At 29.3% G+C, this 23,522-nt stretch overlaps 1 protein-coding gene across 1 annotated transcript in view; it reads left to right on the top strand.

Annotated features, from left to right (window-relative positions):
• Positions 1–4,259: 4,259 nt before the first annotated feature.
• LOTGIDRAFT_117551 (hypothetical protein) overlaps positions 4,260–23,522 on the top strand; it is a gene marked incomplete at both ends in the record, with an annotated part of 37,088 nt that continues 17,825 nt past the window's right edge. Inside the window, 6 exons of the mRNA XM_009055967.1 lie at positions 4,260–4,415; positions 6,477–6,653; positions 7,945–8,047; positions 8,459–8,618; positions 11,157–11,311; positions 16,901–16,984. Of these exons, the coding sequence (XP_009054215.1) occupies positions 4,260–4,415; positions 6,477–6,653; positions 7,945–8,047; positions 8,459–8,618; positions 11,157–11,311; positions 16,901–16,984 (835 nt within the window). The remainder of the gene's footprint in view (positions 4,416–6,476; positions 6,654–7,944; positions 8,048–8,458; positions 8,619–11,156; positions 11,312–16,900; positions 16,985–23,522) is intronic.

Below are 23,522 nucleotides of genomic sequence, written 5' to 3'. Positions count from 1 at the left end.
TGTTTATTTTGGAAAATCTCTAAACTTCCTTTTGTGGCACATCCTCTTAATTTCCTGTTAACTTTATCAGTGAGTCGTTTACAGACATTTGATTGATATCAAAACTAAGAAGTTACTGTATTTCTGTACATTGTTTGTATAAAAAGACACGGGTACTTGTATCAATTAATCACAAATTAGAACATTCAGTCCAAAATGTTGGTCAGAATCAGGTGCATTTACTCCTTCCATCAGAGAAATGTGAAGTTATCAAACCTCATGATTTTATGGGTCAAATGACATACCTAGGAAATGATTTAAAATTTCATTTTGTTAACATTTGAAATGACAGATAAAATATGTTTTACTTTGTTTTGGGATAAATCCTATGGAATGCATACAGTATCTAGATCTAAAAATGTTTCATTTTATTTTGTAGAATAAATCATCAAGACCTAATTTTGTGTGTTATATTTGTCAGCAAAGATTAACTAGTAAAGGCAACCTTAAGAAGCATATGCAAGGGAAACATTTTAATGTGAAATTTACATGTCCTGTTTGTCATCAAACATTTACACAGAATGGTTCTATGAGGAAACATCTATATAGAGTACATCAAATGTAAATCAACTAACTCCACCACACTTAATGATGACATATCTCTTACCTGTATCAAATCATAATTTTACTGAATAACCTAAATATATGGTGTTTTGGTTGTAGGACTGTTTCTTAGTACTAATATTTGACTTAATTGAAATTACTTGTACAACTTAACTAAATAATCAGTGTCTATATAAATCATTAAACTTGTATGTGATACTTGATTAAAAACACTGAATCAAAATAATAACTTGTACAGCTACATTAGATCATCCATATAATCATACATGGAAATCAGATCAACAGCTAAAAAAAAGTTGTTGAATGGTTGTATTGAAAAATTAAAAAAAAAAGACCATGGGTTTTCAGTGCAGGGAAAGCTATTGTAATTTTGAGACATTAAAGTTACACAATGTAATGATGATGAAACATGGATTACTCTTAGCTAATATTGTCCATGTATGATGTGTTGTATTGTGGCCAAAAATGGGTGCTAATTTTGGGATTGAACTTTACAACATTTTTGCACATTTCTCATATTATTTGAAAATAGTCCAATCATTCTTTATAATAATAATACTATAAACTGAGATATACAATATGTACTGTTTGACATATCACACTACCTATTTCTTATATATAGTGTAATAATAATGTGCTGAACTACAATTACATTGACTGGAAATTCTTCTTTATATTATAGGAAGATGGCTTGAATGATCAATGTCCAGAGTGTGGAAAAGTGTTTTCACATAAAGGAAATATGAAGGCACATTTAAAAGCAAGACATTGGAAAATAAAACATGATTGCCCCATTTGTGGACGAAAGTTCACTCAGCGTGGTTCATTAAAAGTTCACATACAAACACTTCATTTTAATCAGTCTTAAAACCATTGTTAGTGGTTTGTTAAATGACAAACTGAAATATAGTATTCTGCTTTATTTTATAGGGTGATATATTGGATGTTCAATGTCCAGTGTGTGGAAAATTATTCTCTAAAAAGGCAAATATGAAGGCACATGTGAAAGGAAAGCATTTAAATGTTCGATATGATTGTTCTATATGTGGTAGTAAGTTCACCCAGCGAAGCTCTTTAAAAACACACATTCAGAAATTTCATTTCAACCTCAAGTATATTACCTATTTGAAATGAATACAAGAAACTATTTTGTGAAACTAATATGAGTTGTGAGAAAGAAAAAACTTATCAAGTGATCCAGCAGATCAGACTTGTTTTCATCTTTCCAAAAGTGGATGGAGACATTTCATTTGTGTTACATCTATCAGGGTCACAATCAGTAACAGCAGAACTATTTTACACTCTGCTGAATCTGCAATTGTCTAGATGCTAGATAGAATAGAATATAGATTTATTGCAATGAGACTTCATCATTGACAATAAAATGGATTACTTTAAAGTTTTCCCATACAAAGTATGACACAGGCCCATTTTGAAGTTGAAAGTATTGAATGCACTGTTAGATAGGTGTTAGGTATATGTAGGATTATCTAGATACATTTTAAATTAAACAAGACTTAAAGTATACAATATTTACGATGAGTTTTTTGGTTATCTAATAAATTTAATTTAATAATTCATGAAACTTAACAAGATTTTGTTTTTTATTTTAGGGGATAATGTCAGTAAATGTTAGTTGTACAATTTGTGGCAAAGGTTATTCACGTCGCAGTAATTTAAACCAACATATTCGTAATAAACATTTTAATAGAACCTTTGATTGTCATTTGTGTGGAAAACAGTTTTCTCAGAAGATTTGTTTAAAAGTTCATCTCAAGAGAATTCATCAGTTGGCCGTCTAATAGATCATTAATTTCTTTGTATTTTCAATGATACTCATTATCTATTAGTTTTTCCAATATGTGTGAATAAGGCAGCAAAAATTAAAATATTAATGTGTGTTTATTTTTATCTTTTTTAGGGAAGTTCTGAGAATTATTGTTCACTTTGTAATAAATGGTTTTCTCATAAAGGAAATTTGAAGCAGCACATACGAACTATACATTTTAAAGAAAAGTTTGTCTGTCCTATTTGTGGAAAATTTTTTACTCAGAAAAATCGTGTTAAAACTCATCTACTAAGTATCCATGGGTCTAAGTAGTAGCTGAAAAAACTGACAACTCTATTTGAAAATCATGAAAGGGACAGATACACCACTTTGGGGGGTATAAGTAAATAGTCTTCAGTAGTACTAGAAATGTTTTCAAATGGCATAATTCCTTAAAAATATCTCAAAATAGGAATCTTTCTATTTCTTTTGATGTCTTTTTTTATATGTGACAATGTCTCAAGAAAAGACGAAGGCTCAAATTTTGAAGGTGAGCTGTGAACACTTACTAATAGGCCTAGCTAAAGAAAATTTCCATTTCTGGGACGAAGGTATGATTGGTCCAAAAAGGGTGCATCTGTCCCTTTAATCCATCCATTCACAGACACATTATAACATATAATACTTCAAAATGATACAAACATAAAAATTCCAGTATACAGTCATATCAATAATGATCTTCAATTTCCCAGGTTTTCAAAGTTTCTAAGATTAATAGGATTTTGTTAGTAGGTTTATTTTAGAGTTGAATAGTATTTTATAGCAATTACTTCAAAAGAAAAATAAATTATTAATGAATTAAGCGTAAATGATAATATTCTTATTTTTTGTCTTTGTAGGGATATTATGATCAACAGATCTGTCCAGTTTGTCATAAAATATTTTCACATAGAGGGAATATGATACAACATTTAAAGACTAAACATTTTAATCAGAGGATTTCATGTCCAATATGTGGTAAAAGTTTTACTAAGCGTCAGGCAGTGCGACATCATCTTCAACAACTTCATGGCTTAACAAATCCAGCTGAGTACATGAAACAACGTGATAATTTGAAAAATAATGTGTAACAACAAGATACAATAAAACTTATGTTAAAAAATTTGAGTTAATGATAATATCTCATTCCTTGACTAACTTTGACAACATTTTTACAATGCGTAAACTATTTTATAACATTACCTTGACAAAATCATTTTTTCTTAACTGCGATGTGATAATCACACTTAGGTTTTGATAACTTTAAAAACATATATGTATTGACTTTCATAACTGATTATTGCTGATAACAATTGAGTAACTAGTAGTTTCTAACAACATTGGTAACTTGGAAATATCCTTAATAACTGAATTATAAATTTGTTAACTGAGTTATAAATTTGATAACTGAATTGTAAATTGGTTAACTGAGTTATAAATTTGATAATTGAGTTATAAATTTGATAACTGAATTATAAATTTTTTAACTGAGTTATAAATTTGTTAACTGAGTTATACATTTGATTACTGAATTATAAATTTGATTACTGAATTATTAATTTGTTAACTGAGTTGTAAATATGATAACTTAATTATAAATTTGATTACTGAATTATAAATTTGATAACTGAGTTATAAATTTGATATCTAAGTTGTTTATATGATAACTGATTGTAAATTTGATAACTGAATATTGATCTTGATTACTGACTATATCATTGTGTTGATTTATTCAACCAAATTTTACACTAGACTAATAGAAGTTTCGGGAAATATTACCTTTAAACTTTCTATATTTTCAAAGATTCTAAATTGTTACTATTTTATTTTCCAGAATCCTATCTATCGGACACCTCACTATTGTTCTATTTGTGATAAGTGGTTTTCTCATAAAGGAAATTGGAAACAGCATATGGAAGGGAAGCATCTAAATGTCAGATTTGATTGTCCGCAATGTGGGAAAAGGTTTACTCAAAAAAGTTCATTAAAAACTCACATCAAGGGTGTACATTTATTCAATATGAGGATTAAGAACATGTAGCAATACATGTTCTGGACTTATTTAATTAAAAGATGGCAATATTTTGACATTTCCTAAATACAAAAGGTGATAATATTTAGACATGATCAAAATATAACTATTGACAATATATTGACTTATATTTAAATGATAACACCTGACAATGATTTGACTCGACAATTTTTGATTTATTTTTATCTTACAACAATATTTTTACTTAAAATTTAAATGGTAACAACTGACAATATTTTCACATATTTCAATGATAACAACAACTGATGATATTTTGACATATTTAATTGATTACAACTGGCAATATTTAGACTTGTTCAAAAGATAACTATTAACAATATCTTGACTTGTTTAAAAAGGAGAGATCAAGTAATTTGTGAGTATTTAATGGGTGACAACTGGAAATAGTTTGATGTTTTCGAAAGATAATCCAGCAATCCTATGGATAAAACAAATGATTGAAGTGTTTGAAAGTTAAAGACTAACAACAATTATTTGACCTATTTGAAATAACAACCTTTTAAGGCGCATAGTAAAATGTAAAATACTCTTGGGATAAAAATGTTAAGAATTACAATTAAGATGTATGATTATTAATGTTATCAAATTTGAAATAAGGGTGTTTTCATTCGACCGCTTGCTGTGCATATGTTATTTTTTTAACAGAAAATTATTCTTGCAATTCTATCTTTTGTAGGGTAAATTAATCCATTGTTCTATATGTGGTAAAAACTATACATTAAAAGGAAATTTGAAGAAACACATAGTTCAACAACATTTGAATGAAAGAGTTATCTGCCCTGTTTGTGGTAAAAATTTTACTCAGCGTGGTAATATGAAAACACACATGGCTAATGTGCATAAAATGTTTTAAACATTTGCAACATTTGTGTTTCTTAGATGATACTCATATCATTTGTCAATTCTTAATTTAATCATTCATTCTTATAAAAAGTTAATAATTTATTTTGTGGCCAGTTTTAAGGCAACTTAGTGGACCTAATAACAAACAATATAACATCTTGTTAGGATCTAGAGGGAAATTTGCATAAAGTATGTTGACAATTTGTCACTCTTCTGCAGTGAAATATTGAATGATAGCAGCACTTCAGAACTGAAGATTTTGCACTCACTTTCTGACACATTAGATTAGACCAGATTAGATTATATCAGATTAGACCAAACTTTTTATATTCATCGTATTTTGAATTTTGTATGTATATATCTACAAACTGAAGTCAATAAAAAAAATCAATTTATTTACCCATCTGAAGACTTATGTTCTGTCTAGGATTATTGTAAAACATGTTCTGTCTAGGATTATTGTCAAACATGTAAGATCAAGGATTAGTGTAAATCATGTACTATCAAGGATTATTGTAAAACATCTAAGATCAAGGATTAGTGTGAATCATGTACTATCAAGGATTAGTGTGAATCATGTACTATCATGTGAACTGTACTATCAAATGGTTATTGTGAACTGTACTATCAAATGGTTATTGTGAAAAGTGTACTTATATCTAATGATTATTATTAAAATGCTTGTGACATTATCACATTTATTCTACTTTTTTTCCATAATTGTGTTATTTTCATGTAAATATAGACAATTACATTTATCATGTGTGATTGTAGTTCAATCTCTTGGAATTTACTTTTGTATTTTTTCATCTTCACTATAACTATGCTATTTGGAGAGTAGTGTTTTCACTGCATTTACCCAAAATACAAACACACTTTGTGTATATTAGTATTAGTTTCATTATAAAGGTTCAATCAAATTCAACATTTATTTCATTCAAAATACATTGTTAGGAAATGAATGACACAAGTCTGTTATAATATCATATTTCAAAGATGAAAATGAATAATTTTATCTATATTATGTATATACATGCTCTGAATATGTATCTTTGACAGAAATTATCTTGTCATTGATTTGATTCTATCTATCATTTAGTTCAATGATAGCAATGTTTTATAATTAAAGATTTAAGAATTAAAGGTTGTTATATTTTTAATATTTTCTAGGATAAACCATCAAGAAGATATCAATGTCAAGTCTGTGGCAAGAGTTTTACTTTGAAGGGAAATCTCAAGAAACATATTGAACAACTTCATTTTAATTACAGAGTTTCTTGTCAAATTTGCAATAGAGAGTTCACAAGAAAAGCCAATATGTTCAATCATATGTGGAGTGTTCATCGTGTGAGGCCAGTTCCAATATCTTCTCATGACATTAATATAACAAGTAGCTTTGACCATTAGTGATCAATTACAATATGGTGGACCATCTGTAGGCATAACTACTTACTGTGAAACTTTTTGTGAAAAATTCCTAATATTTTTACTGTCTATAATGTGTAATTGTGGCAAGTTTCCTAATAATAAAAAACAGCACTATATATGCAACATACACATCATGTTAACTTGTACCATACATTATCATAATAATATAATAATAATAATAATAATAATAATAATAATAAAAATACCAATAAAATATTCATAAAAGTAATTTTAACATTGAATTATTATTTATTTGATTATTTTAATATAAATTCATTCTATATTATAATAAATAAACACATTATACATAATTTGAATTTTATAATAAAAAACATCAAAATTGTATTGCTGGGACTGGAGAATATTTGAAAAATTGGCTGGTGATGATTTGTGGTGTCCTTACCTCAAATAATGATAATAAATTGTGATAATACTGAAAAAACCTAATTTAAGTAGATTTTATTTATTTGTTGTAGGTTGAGTTTAAACGAGGTACCAGTAATAATGAGGATAAAGTTCAATGTCCACATTGTGAAAAATGGTTTGATTATGTATCAAGTTTAAAGAGGCACATCAATAGCATACATTTAAATAAAGTCCACACTTGTCCTATTTGTGGAAAACTATGTAGTCAAAAATACCATTTAAGAGATCATATTCGACGTAAACATAAAATACTTGGAGTTAGTCAAGAATAGGGAGTGTTACTTTGTGAAACAGGAGTGTATCATTGAGTTATTTTGGGATTTTATATTAGTAATTGATATTGTAATGTTTGATGACTTTGATAATGAAAACTTAAAAGTAACACAAAGTAGGAATTGACTTCAATACTTAATACAATCTCTCTGTAATTATAGGAAAATGATTTATACATTTGTGTTACTAGAAGTTTGTGTTCATTTAAGAAGTTATTTTTTCGCACCAATCAAAAGAGCTGTTTTCTAATGACTTAAAAATTAAACTTATGAATGTATTTTTGAAAAATGATGCTATGATATCAGAAAAATTGCATTTTTCTTAAGCACACTTTTCCTTGGTGAGTATTCTGAACATATTGATCAAGGTTCAACTACTAGCAAAGCAAAAAAGTGTATTTACATCTTTTTTTTTTTTTTTTTTTTTTTAAAAAAAAAGATTATTAGCGATGATATTAGGTTTCTTTAAAATCTTGTCAAACATATAATGGATTTTTCATTTTATATTTAAGGGATCAGAGGGACAAGCTTGTTATTGGTGTGAAAAGATATTTAAACACAAGCGTCATCTCAATCGACATATTAAGAGTAAACATATGAATATACGTCCATGTTGTAATCTGTGTGGAAAAGCATTTGCTTATAAAGAATCATTGAAGTATCACATGAAACATATACATTTACAGTACAACTTCTAAATTCTTAAACTATATTCTTAAAATCATATGTATATTCATTGTGTTATATTCTAAGCCATGCTACTACTCATATTTTGATAGTGCATTATCAATATTCATCAGCTTATTTCTGATGTGCCACAATATAAAAATAGAGGTTTATGAATGGTTCGATATTTATATTAAAAAGGGTAATATTATAAATAGTTCGAAATTTTACATTCATGGTCCCATTTGTATTTTCATGGTCCCAATATGCTATTTTATATACTTCCTTAATTGAAACTACTAATCTGAATTATTGATGAAAAATTATATTGTTTTTTATTTAAGGAGATCCAAGGTCGAGTTTGTCGTTGGTGTGGAAAGAAATTTAAACAAACTGGTCATCTAAATCGTCATATTAAAGGACAACATTTAAATATTCGTCAAACCTGTCCATTTTGTAACAAAACATTTGCATATAAAGACTCACTTCGCGATCATATCAAGGCATCTCATACTGCCCAGTTGAGCAAACTTGATAAAACAAATTGATAATGTTTAATTGCTAATGTAGTCCTGATTGATAAGCATGTCCTGTTACAATAGACACAACACTTGGATTTCTTTAAATGTAAAGTCTGATTGTTGAATCACTATTCGACATAATAAGTCAAATATTTCAACAAAGCCTTCATTTTCTAAACCTTTATTTGTGATTTGAAGGCTGAGTTGAAATATTTCAATCGAGGCAGAGATTTAAGATGGCTATGAACTATGTTCGTGTGTGTTATTTCCATGTAAGAACAATACATGCGTATGAGTTTGGTCCTATTGTATGATTGATATGCAAACATATTATCTACTGTTTTAAATAGATGTCATGGTAAATATGTGTAAATTTAAAGTTTTTTTATGTATTTTTTTAATAATTTCTTTATATTTTAGGATGATGTGGAACGTCCAATGTGTACTTTTTGTGGGAAACATTTTTCCAGTCGCAGTAATGTAGCTAAACACATTAAAGCATTTCATCTTAATATCTATTTTCAATGTCCATTTTGTGAAAAACAATGTAGTCAAAGATTTCGCCTTAGTGAGCATATAAATTTAAAACATGGAATATCTCCTGACAATTTTAGACTGGAACCAAAATTTAAAAAATAAGTTTTATTTGTAATATATGCTTTGATGTTTTTTAAGAATATTTTTTGACCAGTCCTATTGTGAACCTGACTTAAAATGAAATTTAATCATTCTTGATAATTCTATGGGTGAATATTTTGTTTATTTATATATATTAAATTCTAATATTTACATTTTATTGTCATGTAGTGATCTCCGATGACCTAATGATGTCGTAATGATGTCATCTCCTATGACAACGTGGGATGCGGCGTATAAATACACTAAAACTTTCAACTAAAAATAGACAAGGTGATGGAACAAATCTCGATTTCCGAGTTTGTGATGAATGTCAAAGTTATTTGTTTCTCTTACAGATGAACTTTCTAATGTTTTTCCATTCGTTTGTACAAATGACAATAATGATAGGTTTAACTATGTTATGGAAATAACTTTATCCTTCAAGTACGAACACTACCGAATGTAAATATAAGGATTGAATATAGATTTTTTTGCATTCATTTGTCGATGAACGCCAATATTTTCACGTGTTAAATCTTACATGTTTCGCCATTCATTCGAATTAACACTTGAAAATTCTGCGATCATCAACCAATGAACGCAAAAAAAATCTACATTCAATCCTTAAATAAATATTTTTGTTATTTTTGTAATTTTCTCATGAACTTATGATTTTCTTATTTTATGTTTTCATGATTATGTAACATTTTCATGATCTGGTATGTATATTTTGTTACATTTTCATAATCCATTTTAAGAAATTCACATGATTTAGAATTGTTTGTATCATTATGTAGAAAACTCATTATTTAGACTTGTATAAATATAACAATACATAGGTTAATCAGAATTATCCATTCACATTTTATCATTAATAATTGAAGTAATTAACTATTTTATGATTTACATTTTGTTATTTCTCGTGTCATGTAGATATATAGTTTGTAATAGTTTGACGGAAGTGGGTCAGTTAATTAGTGTTAAATTCTTCATTGTTATTGCATGAAATAGATTTTATAATGTTTTATAAATAAAGAATCAAGAATCCAAGATTTACTTGCGTCAATTTAGGGAAAAATAGAAAGATTACTGTATTTGTTATTTTAGATCAATGCTGATTAGGGTTTGGGCGTATCACACCTGCAACTCACTACAATTATCACAATATGAATCAGCACTAGATTCTAAAGATTTTTTGTTTTATATCCCAGCATTGGTAATGAGGAATGATATTGTTATTACTATACTATGATAGTGAAATAAAATGAAAAATTATAAACAATCGGGGTTTTTCACAACGTATTGGCCCTATAAAGTACACACACGTCTATCACATGGTGCGTACGTGACACTTAACACTAGTTATGGATGGCATGTTTCAGCTATTCGGATTTTCGTTAAATCTCATGCTTTTATAGGGAACGAGAACGGGAATGTGCCGATAAACGAGGCTCCACTGTAGATGATACTTTGAATTTTTACCTCTTAGGGTGTTGCAGGTCAGAAAGATTGCATGTAAAAAGTTCTTAGTTGTTCAGATAGGACAGTAAACTGAGACCCTGTGTGCTACAGGCTGTTAGAGATCATCAACAGTTCCCTCATTGCACACTGTGTGGTGTTGGACAATCATTTTATAACTTATGTTCTTCAAGAACTGCTAATAAGAGTCATTCCAAGATTATAACTTACTTCGCCATCCAAATAAACTTAGTATTCAATTTACTGACAAAATTTCACTAAGTCATTTTGATGTGATGTGTTCTAAGATATACAATATAAAGCTTTTTTTTCACTTCATGAATACCCATCTTCATTAGCGCACAAGGTGCAGAAGAGTAGGACGTAAAACTCCATTCATTTCATTTCATTCACTTCATGAATCAATTAAAATCATATTTTTGTATTTTCCAGGATAATAGCAGACCAAGCTGTCCACTTTGTGGAAAAGAATTTAGTTCTCAAAGAAATGTTAAACGCCATATTCAATCAGCACATCTACATGTAAATTATCAATGTCCATATTGTGAGAAGATATGCACACAAAAATATCATCTTAAAGATCATATAATAAGATGTCATAAAGAGTCCAACATAGCTGTTCTTTCAGATTCTTAAAATAAGACATTTGGTTTGTAACAAAATATAATAATATAGTTTCAATAATGAAACATTTTCATTGTTAGGATAATGCTCAATACATCAATTGTAGAGTGATATATAATATAAAAACAGAACTTAAAAAACATGTTATTGTTACTTGTTTCATGCCATGCGATCTTTAGACAACTATTCTCAGACTGTCTGTACTGAATATAGTTAACAGTTAATATAGAATTTATTTAATAATGCTTACATATTGTCAGATATTTTTTTAAGAGGGTAATATCAGGATCCTATCTGCCATTGATCTATCAGAGATATCCATACTCTAATTACAGCTTAGTCAACTTAGTTTTACCTATTCTATCTAATTTTGAATAAGAACTTTTATATTTTAAGTATAAGAGATATTACAAAATATGTTGAATATAAAAAACTTTTAGCCAATAGCTGTAAGAAATCTTTGAATGACATTAAGAAGTATTTACCAAATACAAAACAATAAAATTTTCTGTATCATAATTTTCTACATGTAAATAATCTTCTGAATTTAAATAATATGAACCATGATTTATCCATTCCATTTTTGTTAAAATTTGTACATTTTGTAATAAAGACTAAGATTTTTGTTCTGTTCTTGAGCTAGTCGAACACAAAGTGAAATATTTTAAAGGAATAGATTCACCATCCGATTTACCAATTGTACTTTAGTCTCAGAAACAGGATTAACTAAGCTAATCAGTAATAGTTTTCACAGCTGACTGTCGAAATCAAAGCCTTCAAACCCAAGTATGTCCATGCTCCGTATTCTTGAAACGATCTTAGCGCTAGGATGTCCTTGGGTGTTAACTTCTAACACTGTTTTTAGGACGTCCTAGAGCTAAGATCGTTTCGAGAATACGGGTTCAGAATTATCCGCGATTGAATGTTAAAATGACAACTCTGCCATATATAGAGACAATATCTAAAGAAATAGGAAAAATTTGAGGTATTTTTGAAGGAATTATGTGATATTTGTATTTCTGAAAACTCTTCATATATTTAGGACCCAAAACTAAATCAACCACTGAAAATAGTAAATTTCTCCCTTAAAGCTAATATTCCACTTAGTATCAGTACAATTTGATTGATTGATGAAAGTATGAAGAACCTGAAAACAATGGTGTTGATCCGTTTCAAAAAACATTTAGAGAATTTTGCTCCACTTCTTGGTTGTGGTATGCTGATAGATGCATGGTCAAATTACTTTTTCTGGAGAATGATTTATCACAGATTGGACAGTTAAATCTGATATTTTCATGAACTTCTCGTAAATGTAGAGTTACATTGTATTTTCTAGTAAACGTCTTTCCACAAACTGGACACATTTTACTACTTCCTGCACCTAACTGATCCTGCAAAGATAAAGAAAGACCGTTAAAGAGAAATATTTTTCACATACATCAGTGAAACATGATATTGTTATGATCCCTGATATTATTATTTTATTATACACAGTTCAAAAAACCTGGTAATCTTTTATCAATGTTCACAAGGTGTTCTTTGGGTGTATACAGACTTTAAGAATGCAGATCTACATTTCTTTGTAACAATTTTGTTTATATGACCAAATTTACCAATCAAAACTGCTGACACAATTTGCTGACTTAGGGAACAAGAGAAGTGCCATGGAAAGCTGAAATGTTGTTGAATTCACTTATAACTTTATCTGTTAAAATTGCTTAGAAAATTCAAAATTTGTAATTTTTGTATCAGATTATGTTTGATTTCCATAAAATTTTTAACCAGGAATGTATGAGCTAGATTTTTATATTTTAAAAGGCCCTGTTTTTAGTGAAGTAGTGTTTCTGAGATCCACTGTGATGTACCAAATCAAAATTGTGGTTGATAAACATGATATCATTTTGAATATTTTCGATGTTGCAATATACATATATACATAAGTAAAAGCCCAGTAGGATTATAACGCTTATAACATGATTGACAAAGGTCTGACAGCTGGGGGAGAGGCCTCTTGTTGTCTTCTGCTCATTTTTAATCTGTATTTTAGTTTCTAAGAAAGTGTTTTGTTTGGTGAATCAGTTTATGTCACAGACCCTGTTACAGATTTGTGTAGCAGAAAATATGAAATAAAGTACAACGTCTAAAATATCTACAACACAGCAACTTTGGATAATACCATTAAAAAAAAATCCATTAGTGATCAAATTTAAAACTTCACATACTGAATTTTTAATATTGGTCACAGTTTATACAGCAAGACATGGAATGTCGAGACTACGAATGTGACTTGATTTTCATACTATTTTCCATAACCAATTTGATAATATATTTACACAATCATGAATACAATTGACCTATATTTGTTGTGGCACGTGCTGGGGGTGTGGCTAATATGTCAGAATTATCTGTGTAGACAACTTCAGTCACTCCCCTCTTTCTATACATCTTCGGAGTAAATTGAGCTATAACTAAAAATTAAACCTTGTTATAGAATGGCCAGGCTCCTCCCAATAAAAAAAATCAAAGGAAATTCTCGATGTCATATTATAAGTTTCAATATTTGACCAAATTATGCTGTACTATTGTGTTCTACCAGTTTCCACACTTTTTAGGAAAAAGTTATTTCAGTAGGGTTAGGTGATTTCTAGAATGGCTGACCAAAGCCCCTCCAAACAAAGCCCCTGTGCAATTTTGAACATGGACAAGAGCCCCTGCAGAAATAATTAGGTAGAAAAAAAGCCCCCTATGCCAAAATATTTGTATATGAAATAGATAGAAATTCTAGATAAAATGTTAAAATATATAATTTAAAATCATTGTATTTACATACAGATAGAATTATAGTTGAGAGTGATTATTTAAAATGATTAGTACAGGGTCTTTTAGTGGGGCCTATAGGTTTATTAATCAATAAACAATTTGTTTTATGTTTAACTAAAATGATAATGACTTCTTTTAATGACAATAAATCAATTAATTTATGGATATTAACTTCTATTTATTAGTTAAACACATTTCATTACACATACATCACTTGAGAACATTGCTTGTATGTGTAATGAAACCTATTTAAATAATAAATAGAAGTTTATATCAATAAAACTGTTGTTTCTTAATCTAATACTTCTAAATGTCTTACAAGGATTAGGATTTAAAATGTCTTTTATTAAATCCATTTCCATCTCTTTGATGCTTTTGACTTCTATGTATTAGCTAATTATATACACCACCAATGTGTAAAATCATAGAAAATTCAAATATACCTTTACAACTGTTACAGGAATAGTTTTAAATTGTGTCACCAAATCATAACCATGCTACAGAGACCTCTGAAGATTTTTTTTAAAATGGGTACTTACTGGTCTATTGTTAAATTACTTTATATAATGTGCTACAACTCTTTTTTTAGAATATAAAGATATATATATGCATTTAATAATTATATATATATATAATATATATATTTGTTGCGGAAAGTTGTCTTAGGTGATGGGGGCTTTGTCCTGGTGCAAAATTGCAAAGGGGCTTTTATCCGTAGGGGCTTTCTTCAGACCACCAATTTCTAATGTGTTTGTAATGAATTTTGCCCAGTATCAATATTACTGAACATAGCAAAATATGACAACATCACATGCAAGCAAAAGACACTGTTGAGAGCTTAAACTTTTATGAATCAACCATCACTTTCCATCTTTTACAAAACTTTAATAAAATGTCACATTTACATCAAAAACTGAACACATAAAATGTGTAATATAAAAGTATAATTTCATATCTTAATCTTCTACAGTTTTTATGCTAAACAATATTTATTTAGATGGAATTTATTCAGTAGATAACAATTTGTAAACTATTGTCTGAGAAACGTAAAAATTTTTTAGAATTTTTTATGAGCACTGTAATAGGAACCTCAAAATAGTACTAGTAGTCTCAGAATGTCTTGAAGTGGGGGAAAAAAATAAACATGAACACACATGTCTTTGAAATTTATTTTACAGAGGGCAATTTTCAGTCAAAATTTTAAACTTGTGTGGTTGAAATTTTTAGGGAGGAAATGTATTTCTTCTCAATATAAACTTACAAACTATTATATTTTTATCAACACAAGACATTCTAAGACTAAGAATACTATTTAAAGGTTGACATACAGACAAACTGGTGTGGTGAAGGAACATGACTGTATTGATGAAAAAATATTATAAATCAGACATCACAGTTTATACAATTTTATGTAATCTTTCTCTTTTTTATCTAAAAATTGTGATAATCCTATCACCATTTTAACAATGATTTTTAAAAGACAAGTGGTTGCCTAGCAAGATACGCCCACTTTCCCGATATATTTTCAGTATATCAAGGGCGGTCACCAATCGGTGTCAAATCATACCAAAAATCTAATTTGTTGATTTAATCAAACACACAAAATTTAATGAAATTCTGACATAAACATTACTGTCCCCTCTATCGCGTTCACAAGCCAACAAATTTTGATGCGTTTTAATTAAGTCAAGGGCAATAACTCAAATTCTGTTGATCGAAAAATTGTCAAATTCAAATTTGACTAAGATCTCATCATTATAAATAATCACACCCAACTAAATCGGTAGAAGACTGTAGTCTCAATTGTAGTCAGAAAAAATTTTTTTCCTAAGTCAAGGGCATTAACTCAAAAAAGGTTCATCAAAATATTGTCAAATTCAAACTTGATTAGGATCTCATCAATATGAATTAAATCAGAAGATGACTGTAGTCTCAATTGTGTTCACAAACAAATTTTAACAGGTAACAGTCAAGGGCAATAACTAAAAAAAAGTTGATCGAATTATCGTCAAATTCAAACTTGATCTCGTCAATATAAATGATCACACAAAATTTCATTAAAATCAGTTGAAAGCTGTAGTCTCTGTTGTTTTCACAAACAAATTTTCCTAAGTTGAGGGCAATAACTCAAAAACCATTCATCGAAAGATTATCAAAATCAAACTTGTCTAAGATCTCATCAATATCAATAATCCCATCAAATTTCATTCAAATCAGTTGAAAATTGTGCCTCTATTATGTTCACAAACAAATTTGGATTCTTTTTTTGTAAGTCAAGGGCAATAATTCAAAAAAAGTTCATCGAAAGATCTTCAATTTCGAACTTGTCCAAGGTGTCTCAATTGTGCTCACAAGCCAAATATGGACGGATTGGGGCGACGACAATATACAGCATTATAATATGGCTGTATAAAAATGGAGATTATCTCATAGTACACAAACAATATCTGCAGATTTTGATTCTGTAAAAATAACTAAGGTAACATTATGGAAGGTACTAACAATCTAATTTGAATTAAATGATTTCATGACTATATCCTTGTAACTTTTAGTTTTGATCAGACTGATTTTCCCTCTGCTTGATTCACAATTGAGCAACAATATTCAAGTCAAATTTGACAACAAGTTATTGAATTATCAGAACTTTTCTTTATATTTCAGGTTTCCTGCAGACCAAGCTGTCCACTTTGTGGAAAAGAATTTAGTTCTCAAAGAAATGTTAAACGCCATATTCAATCAGCACATCTACATGTAAATTATCAATGTCCATATTGTGAGAAGATATGCACACAAAAATATCATCTACGTTCACATATAGCTAGTCGTCATGGACAATATAACAACATAGCTCATGAATGACTGAGCTGAAGAGTTAGTTCCTGATTTTTAAATTGATTAATTTGTACATCGTCCATGTTTTTTACTCAGTTTCTCATCTGTATATTATAATCCTACACATGGTGCAAAAGACTTTAGCCATAAGAATCAGTCAAACATTTTGATTTATAGATCAACAGCTCTATTTGTGGTTGTCCATAAAATGTACTCTTAAATAATTTTTTCTTGAGAATGATTTATCACAAATCGGACAGTTAAATCTGATATTTTCATGAACTTCTCGTAAATGTAGAGTTACATTATATTTTCTAGTAAACGTCTTTCCACAAACTGGACACATTTTACTACTTCCCTGAAAAAGAAAGAATGTTTTGTATAAAATATTTTTCTTTGCCCTTGACATGGCAAGATGCCATGTTAATTTTGTTCAAATCTGTAAATATAAGTTATATATAAACTTCCTTGAGTGGCATTTAGTAACTGGGGTATGAATAACTGGACACAATTATATAAATAACAATTAATTTAATAAATAACTTGCAACGTTTCGATGATGATGCTTTCATCTTTATCAAGCAATGATACAAAATAACAGAGGAGTGAGAATAAATGGTTTACATGGTTTCCCATAAGAATGCTATTTGTAACCCTAATCCATTGATCCTAATTATCTCAATTGATTAATCAAGACTTCTATTTGTAAATGTATTCCTTTATGTTAATCACCCTTGTCAACTATTTATTCTCACTGCTCTGTTATTTTGTATCAACAACGAACATTAACTTGTCAACTACCAACCAACCTGATTGTGTATCATTGCTTGATAAAGATAAAAGCAGCATCGTCGAAACTTATTTGCAAGTTATTTGTTAAAGTAATTGTTATCCATATAATTGCATCCAATTAAGTTATATTATAAGATTCTAGAATAAATTCAGACCAATATACTACACTAACAGATCATAATCGAATTGATATTATGGATCATAGATTTTCATCTAAAATTGAAATCTCCAGGCAGCACATTGATGATCTTACAACTCATACTAAAAATACAGTATGATGTCACTTAACAGTTTGCTCTGAAATACAGACAACAGGCAGCCTGACGTATGTAAGCAGGAAAGGTCATGCTGTATTTATGTTCATATCTAAATATGTGTAGTATTTGAGTTGTAATCTTGTAATACATAATCTGGGGTGTAATGGCCACTTTTAACTTTCATTGGAATTTTCACTGAAATTGTTTCACATCTTGCTGCCTAAAATAATAACAGTGTTACTAAACTGTTGAGGAGAAATTGCTAAATCATAACATCTGAATTATTGACTTACATTTAGAGTCTATTACCAAAATTTATGATTTGTGTAGGAACTATGGGCTATTTTCTCATGTTGACTTAATCTGTCCTTTCTACTGTAACATTTGTTACACTTTTGACACTGGAATTTATATTGTAGATGTTTGGAGTTCATATGTCGATATAAGGAACCATTTTGGGTAAATGACTTATCACAAATGTTACACTTGTACTTTCCATATGAACTGGCATTCATCTACAAGAAATAAAAAGAAATGTATATTTGAAAAGTTTATTAAAGAATTTTTATTGTGTAACAAAACTTTATACATGAAATATATCAATCCCAAATTTTCATTTCACTATAAAGATTTGGAATCAAACTTTTATTGCGACTATTCAGTTTAGACTTAAAATGTTTCAGACGGAAACTGAAATTCATCAAAACATTTAACAATGTCATCGATGTCTGATTCTAGACAGAATTAAAAACTTTTTCTTCACAAATATTTCTTAAAGGGACAGCTGTGCCATTTAGGGGGGTTGATTTGAGTCTTAAATATATGTAAATAGTCTTCAGAAGTACTAGAAATGTACGAAAATCGTAAAATTCCTTCAAAATATCTAAAACTGGGAATTTCTTTGCCTCAAAAATGACTTGTCTTTTTACCTTTCAGCATGGATAATTCTGGATACAAAATGATTTGAAGGCTAAAAGTTCGTTTGAAATTTCTGTGTTTTAAAAACACCTGCTCCTATCAGATATCAATTACAACTTTTGGTTATTTATTTAATATCTTATCATATAATAATTGCTTTAGCTACTTCATAAGTTATCTAGCTATTATCCATAATATACAAAATTTATATGGATAGCTCTTGACTTAACAACTACATTTGAAGTTGGCCCAAGGTCAGATGATACAGTTTTCAAATCTAAATTATGATATTATGCAATTTTTTTCAGCGGGGTTAGATGTTTGGTGTAATGACCTTACTTGACACTTAGCTTTGTCAATTATGCAAAACTGAAACTTACAATCAATTTAACTCTTGGAAATAAAAGTAAAAGAGCACAAGATTTATTAAATATTTCATAACATAATAATGAATTGCAGTTTAAATGAATGTAAAAATATTTCTCTGAGATCACAGAGTTGTGTTAAACGATGAAAACAGCTTTCATTGCTTTGTCTCCTATTGGCATCAGTAACACACTTTCTGGTAACTAATAATTCAATTTTGGCATACAACCTAACCCATATCATACATATCTTGCGTCTTAAATGACATCCATCACTGTAGACCAAAATCATTCACTTATCAAGGTCTCTCATTCAATAACACACACCAGTAACAGTCATGGTAATGTTAGTCGTGACCGAAAGTGACAAACAGACATATGCCTTCTCAAATAACCTTTTGATGAATACCAACTTGAGCACAGTTCACACTTGAATTTTCTTCTAGACCCAGTTGAAGTCTACAATAAAATAAACAATAATTTTGTTTTTTTTTCACTTTGTATTTGCCACATTTTTTATTGGATGAAAGGTTGCAAAGGTCAACAAATTTGAGATGTAACAAATTACATGTATATAGAACAAAACTAGAGAAACAGACAAAAGATGAAGTCAATCTAATCGTAGAGTAGAATAGTTCTAATCGTAGAATAGTTTAAGATTTTTAGATTTTTTTCATGCCATATTTCTTCAATATATGCCTGCTTAGATCCTCGTTAGGACTTTGAACATACACAACAGTTATAGCGAGATTTTAAATGTTGAACTAAAACATGGTGTGTCAGATGACTTTCAGCGATCACATAAATCACACTTGTAGGTTCCAATACACCCAGTTACAGTCTACAAAATAAATGAAATGTTCATCATTTTAAGAGATACTTCCTCTTAGAAAGAACATAAAATATTTAACTTCTCTTAACCTGGACTGGATGGACTGAACCTAAGAGGTAGTATTCCTTTAAAATCTCTTTTTAGCCAATATGTAATGGAATATGCAATGAACCTAGGCTAACAAAGATTATAGTTGAGAAAATAGTCAAATATTATAGTCCAGAAAACAATCAAGATTATAGAAAACAGTCAAAGATTATAGTCTAGAAAACAGTCAAAGATTATAGTCTAGAAAACAATCAAAGATTATAGACTAGAAAACAGTCAAAGACTATAGTTGAGAAAATAGTCAAAGATTATAGTCCAGAAAACAATCAAGATTATAGAAAACAGTCAAAGATTATAGTCTAGAAAACAATCAAAGATTATAGTCTAGAAAACAATCAAAGATTACAGTCTAGAAAACAGTCAAAGATTATAGTCCAGAAAACAATCAAAGATTACAGTCTAGAAAACAATCAAAGATTACAGTCTAGAAAACAGTCAGAGATTATAGTCCAGAAAACAATCAAAGATTATAGTCTAGAAAACAGTCAAAGATTATAGTCCAGAAAACAATCAAAGATTATAGTCTAGAAAACAGTCAAAGATTACAGTCTAGAAAACAATCAAAGATTATAGTCTAGAAAACAATCAAAGATTATAGTCTAGAAAAAAGTCAAAGATTACAGTCTAGAAAACAGTCAAAGATTATAGTCCAGAAAACAATCAAAGATTATAGTCTAGAAAACAGTCAAAGATTCCAGTCTAGAAAACAGTCAAAGATTATAGTCCAGAAAACAATCAAAGAATATAGTCTAGAAAACAGTCAAAGATTATAGACTAGAAAACAGTCAAAGATTATAGTCTAGAAAACAGTCAAAGATTACAGTCTAGAAAACAGTCAAAGATTACAGTCTAGAAAACAGTCAAATATTATAGTCCAAAAAACAATCAAAGACTAGAGCCACTCGTGGCACAGAGTGGGACTTTGCAAATGTAGCAAATTGCAAAAGACTCTGAAAAAATCAACTTTCTACGATAATTACATCACGCGCAAGAGCAGTCTAAAGTTGAGAAGAATTCTTTGGAAGATTGTTATAACGGAAGTAGACAGACCTCACAAATGAAAGTATCAGAAGATAGCCAAGATCAATGACATTTGACATTGAAAGGGAGAGGGTCAACAAAGGTTAAGGTTACGAGATACAAGTCATCAAAATTTTAAAATATATTCGGCTATAAAACCGGAAGTTGAGATAGGACAGCAAATATAAAAGTATAAATAGATAGCCAATGTGAATGACCTTTGATCCTACAAAAATCAGGGTCAAAAAAGGTCAAGATCAAAAATTGAAAATTTAGAATTTTCAAAACCTGTTCTTTTTTTGAACTATAAAGCTGAAACAATCGAACTTCTAAGACAACGTGGCTCAACGGATGAAGTAATTGTATGCAAAGTTCCATTTTGAACAAATGTATACGTTGCGAGTTAAGTCCCTTGTCAAAATTGTCAATAATGAGTAATTTAACCCGGATGTGCTACGCCCACCTCAATTTCTTTTGCATAGGTTAATTGATATTCTGAATGTTATGTTGTGTCCCAAATTTAAAGCTTCTACATCATACAGGTCAAAAGATATAGGTCAACAAGAGTCAATAAAGGTCAAAATAGAAAATTGAAAATATGGAAATTTCAAAACCCGTTCCTTTTTTAGAACTATAAAGCTGAAACAATTGACCTATTAACACAAACTGGCCAAAATAATGAGGTAATTGTGTGCAAAGTTCCTTTTTGAACAAATGTATCCTATGCGAGTTATGCCCCTTTCCCAAAATGTAAACAATTAGTAATTAAACCCGGATGTGCCACGCCCACCTCAACTTTTTTGTCATAGGTTAATTTATATTCAAATTGTCTTGTTGTGTTCCAAGTTTCAATGTTCTACATAAAATAGGTCATAAGATATATACACACCAAGCTCAAAGAAACAGAAATATTGTAAAAAAAAACTCAAATTTGAAAAATTCACGAATTTCAATTTTGCTTTAAAAAACGATTGTTATAAATCACTTGAAAGAGCATGAAAAGCACATTAAGAATCCGAAAAAATTAACCCTCTAGGTTAATTAGGTCACGTGCTAGAGCAGTCCACAGTTGCGAATTTGGCTGTTTTCGGACAGCTATAAAACCGGAAGTACATGTCGGAGGTCAAATGTCAAAGTATTAACTGATAGCTAAGGTCAATGACCTTTGACCTTATGAAGGTCAAGGTCATCAAAGTTCAAGATCACGAGATATGACCCTTCAAACTTTAAAAATTCAACCGGATGTTGCAAAAAAGCAAAATTGAGAATCGAAAAAGGGCTTCCTAATGTCATGTTTTTTTTTTATCTTCTTTCATTTGACACCAAAATCATTTAAATCGGATGAGCCATAATGTCCGAATAAAAATCGAATCATTTCAGAAAAATCAAAAAAGATTCACATTTGTTCCGGATCTTTTTTTCTTCGTTTTTTTGTCATAACTTTGTCTACCTATCAGCAAAAAAATTTTTGTCCTATACAAATTACACCGGAAGATATTCAACCGGAAGTGAACATCGATTTCCTGTTTAAACCGGAAGTGAAATTGAAAATTTGACTGTACCGTTTTGTTTACTTTCTTAAACTGTCTTTGCTCAATTTTTTTCAGATTAATCAGACGAAAAGCAAAAAAAATGAAAAAAATGCAAAATTTAGCAAAAAAAATGTCTGCGACAAATTTTCGAAATTTGAAATTTTGAAACTGCTATTCTTTCAGATTTTAACAGTAGATTCCAATAATGCAAACCCAAAGAAAATCGACCGAAAAATACGAATTCTAGAGCCGATTATCTATTCTTGCACATATTGAACTGTGGCACTTCCGGTTTTGCAAAAAAGATCCAAAATATATTTATGCACATCGTCGCCTATATCTAAGGTTCGTGAACGTTGAAAGGTTGCTGCAACTATTGTAGTCTAAGCTCAGGAAGGTGTGTAAAAATCGAAAAAAAAAAAAAAAAAAAGAATTGACATTTCGATAACAAACTGGGACTTTGCTGTAGCAAAGTCCCACAATTATAGTCTAGAAAACAGTCAAAGATTATTGTCTAGAAAACAATCAAAGATTATAGTCTAGAAAACAGTCAAAGATTATAGTCTAGAAAACAGTCAAAGATTATAGTCCAGGAAACTGTCAAAGATTATAGTCTAGAAAACAGTCAAAGATTATAGTCTAGAAAACAGTCAAAGATTACAGTCTAGAAAACAATCAAAGATTACAGTCTAGAAAACAATCAAAG

This window comes from Lottia gigantea (assembly GCF_000327385.1).
Source record: "Lottia gigantea unplaced genomic scaffold LOTGIsca_26, whole genome shotgun sequence".
NCBI classification, from domain to species: Eukaryota; Metazoa; Mollusca; class Gastropoda; family Lottiidae; genus Lottia; species Lottia gigantea.
Note: the sequence above shows the minus strand (reverse complement) of the source record. Positions and strands in the feature narration are given on the sequence as shown.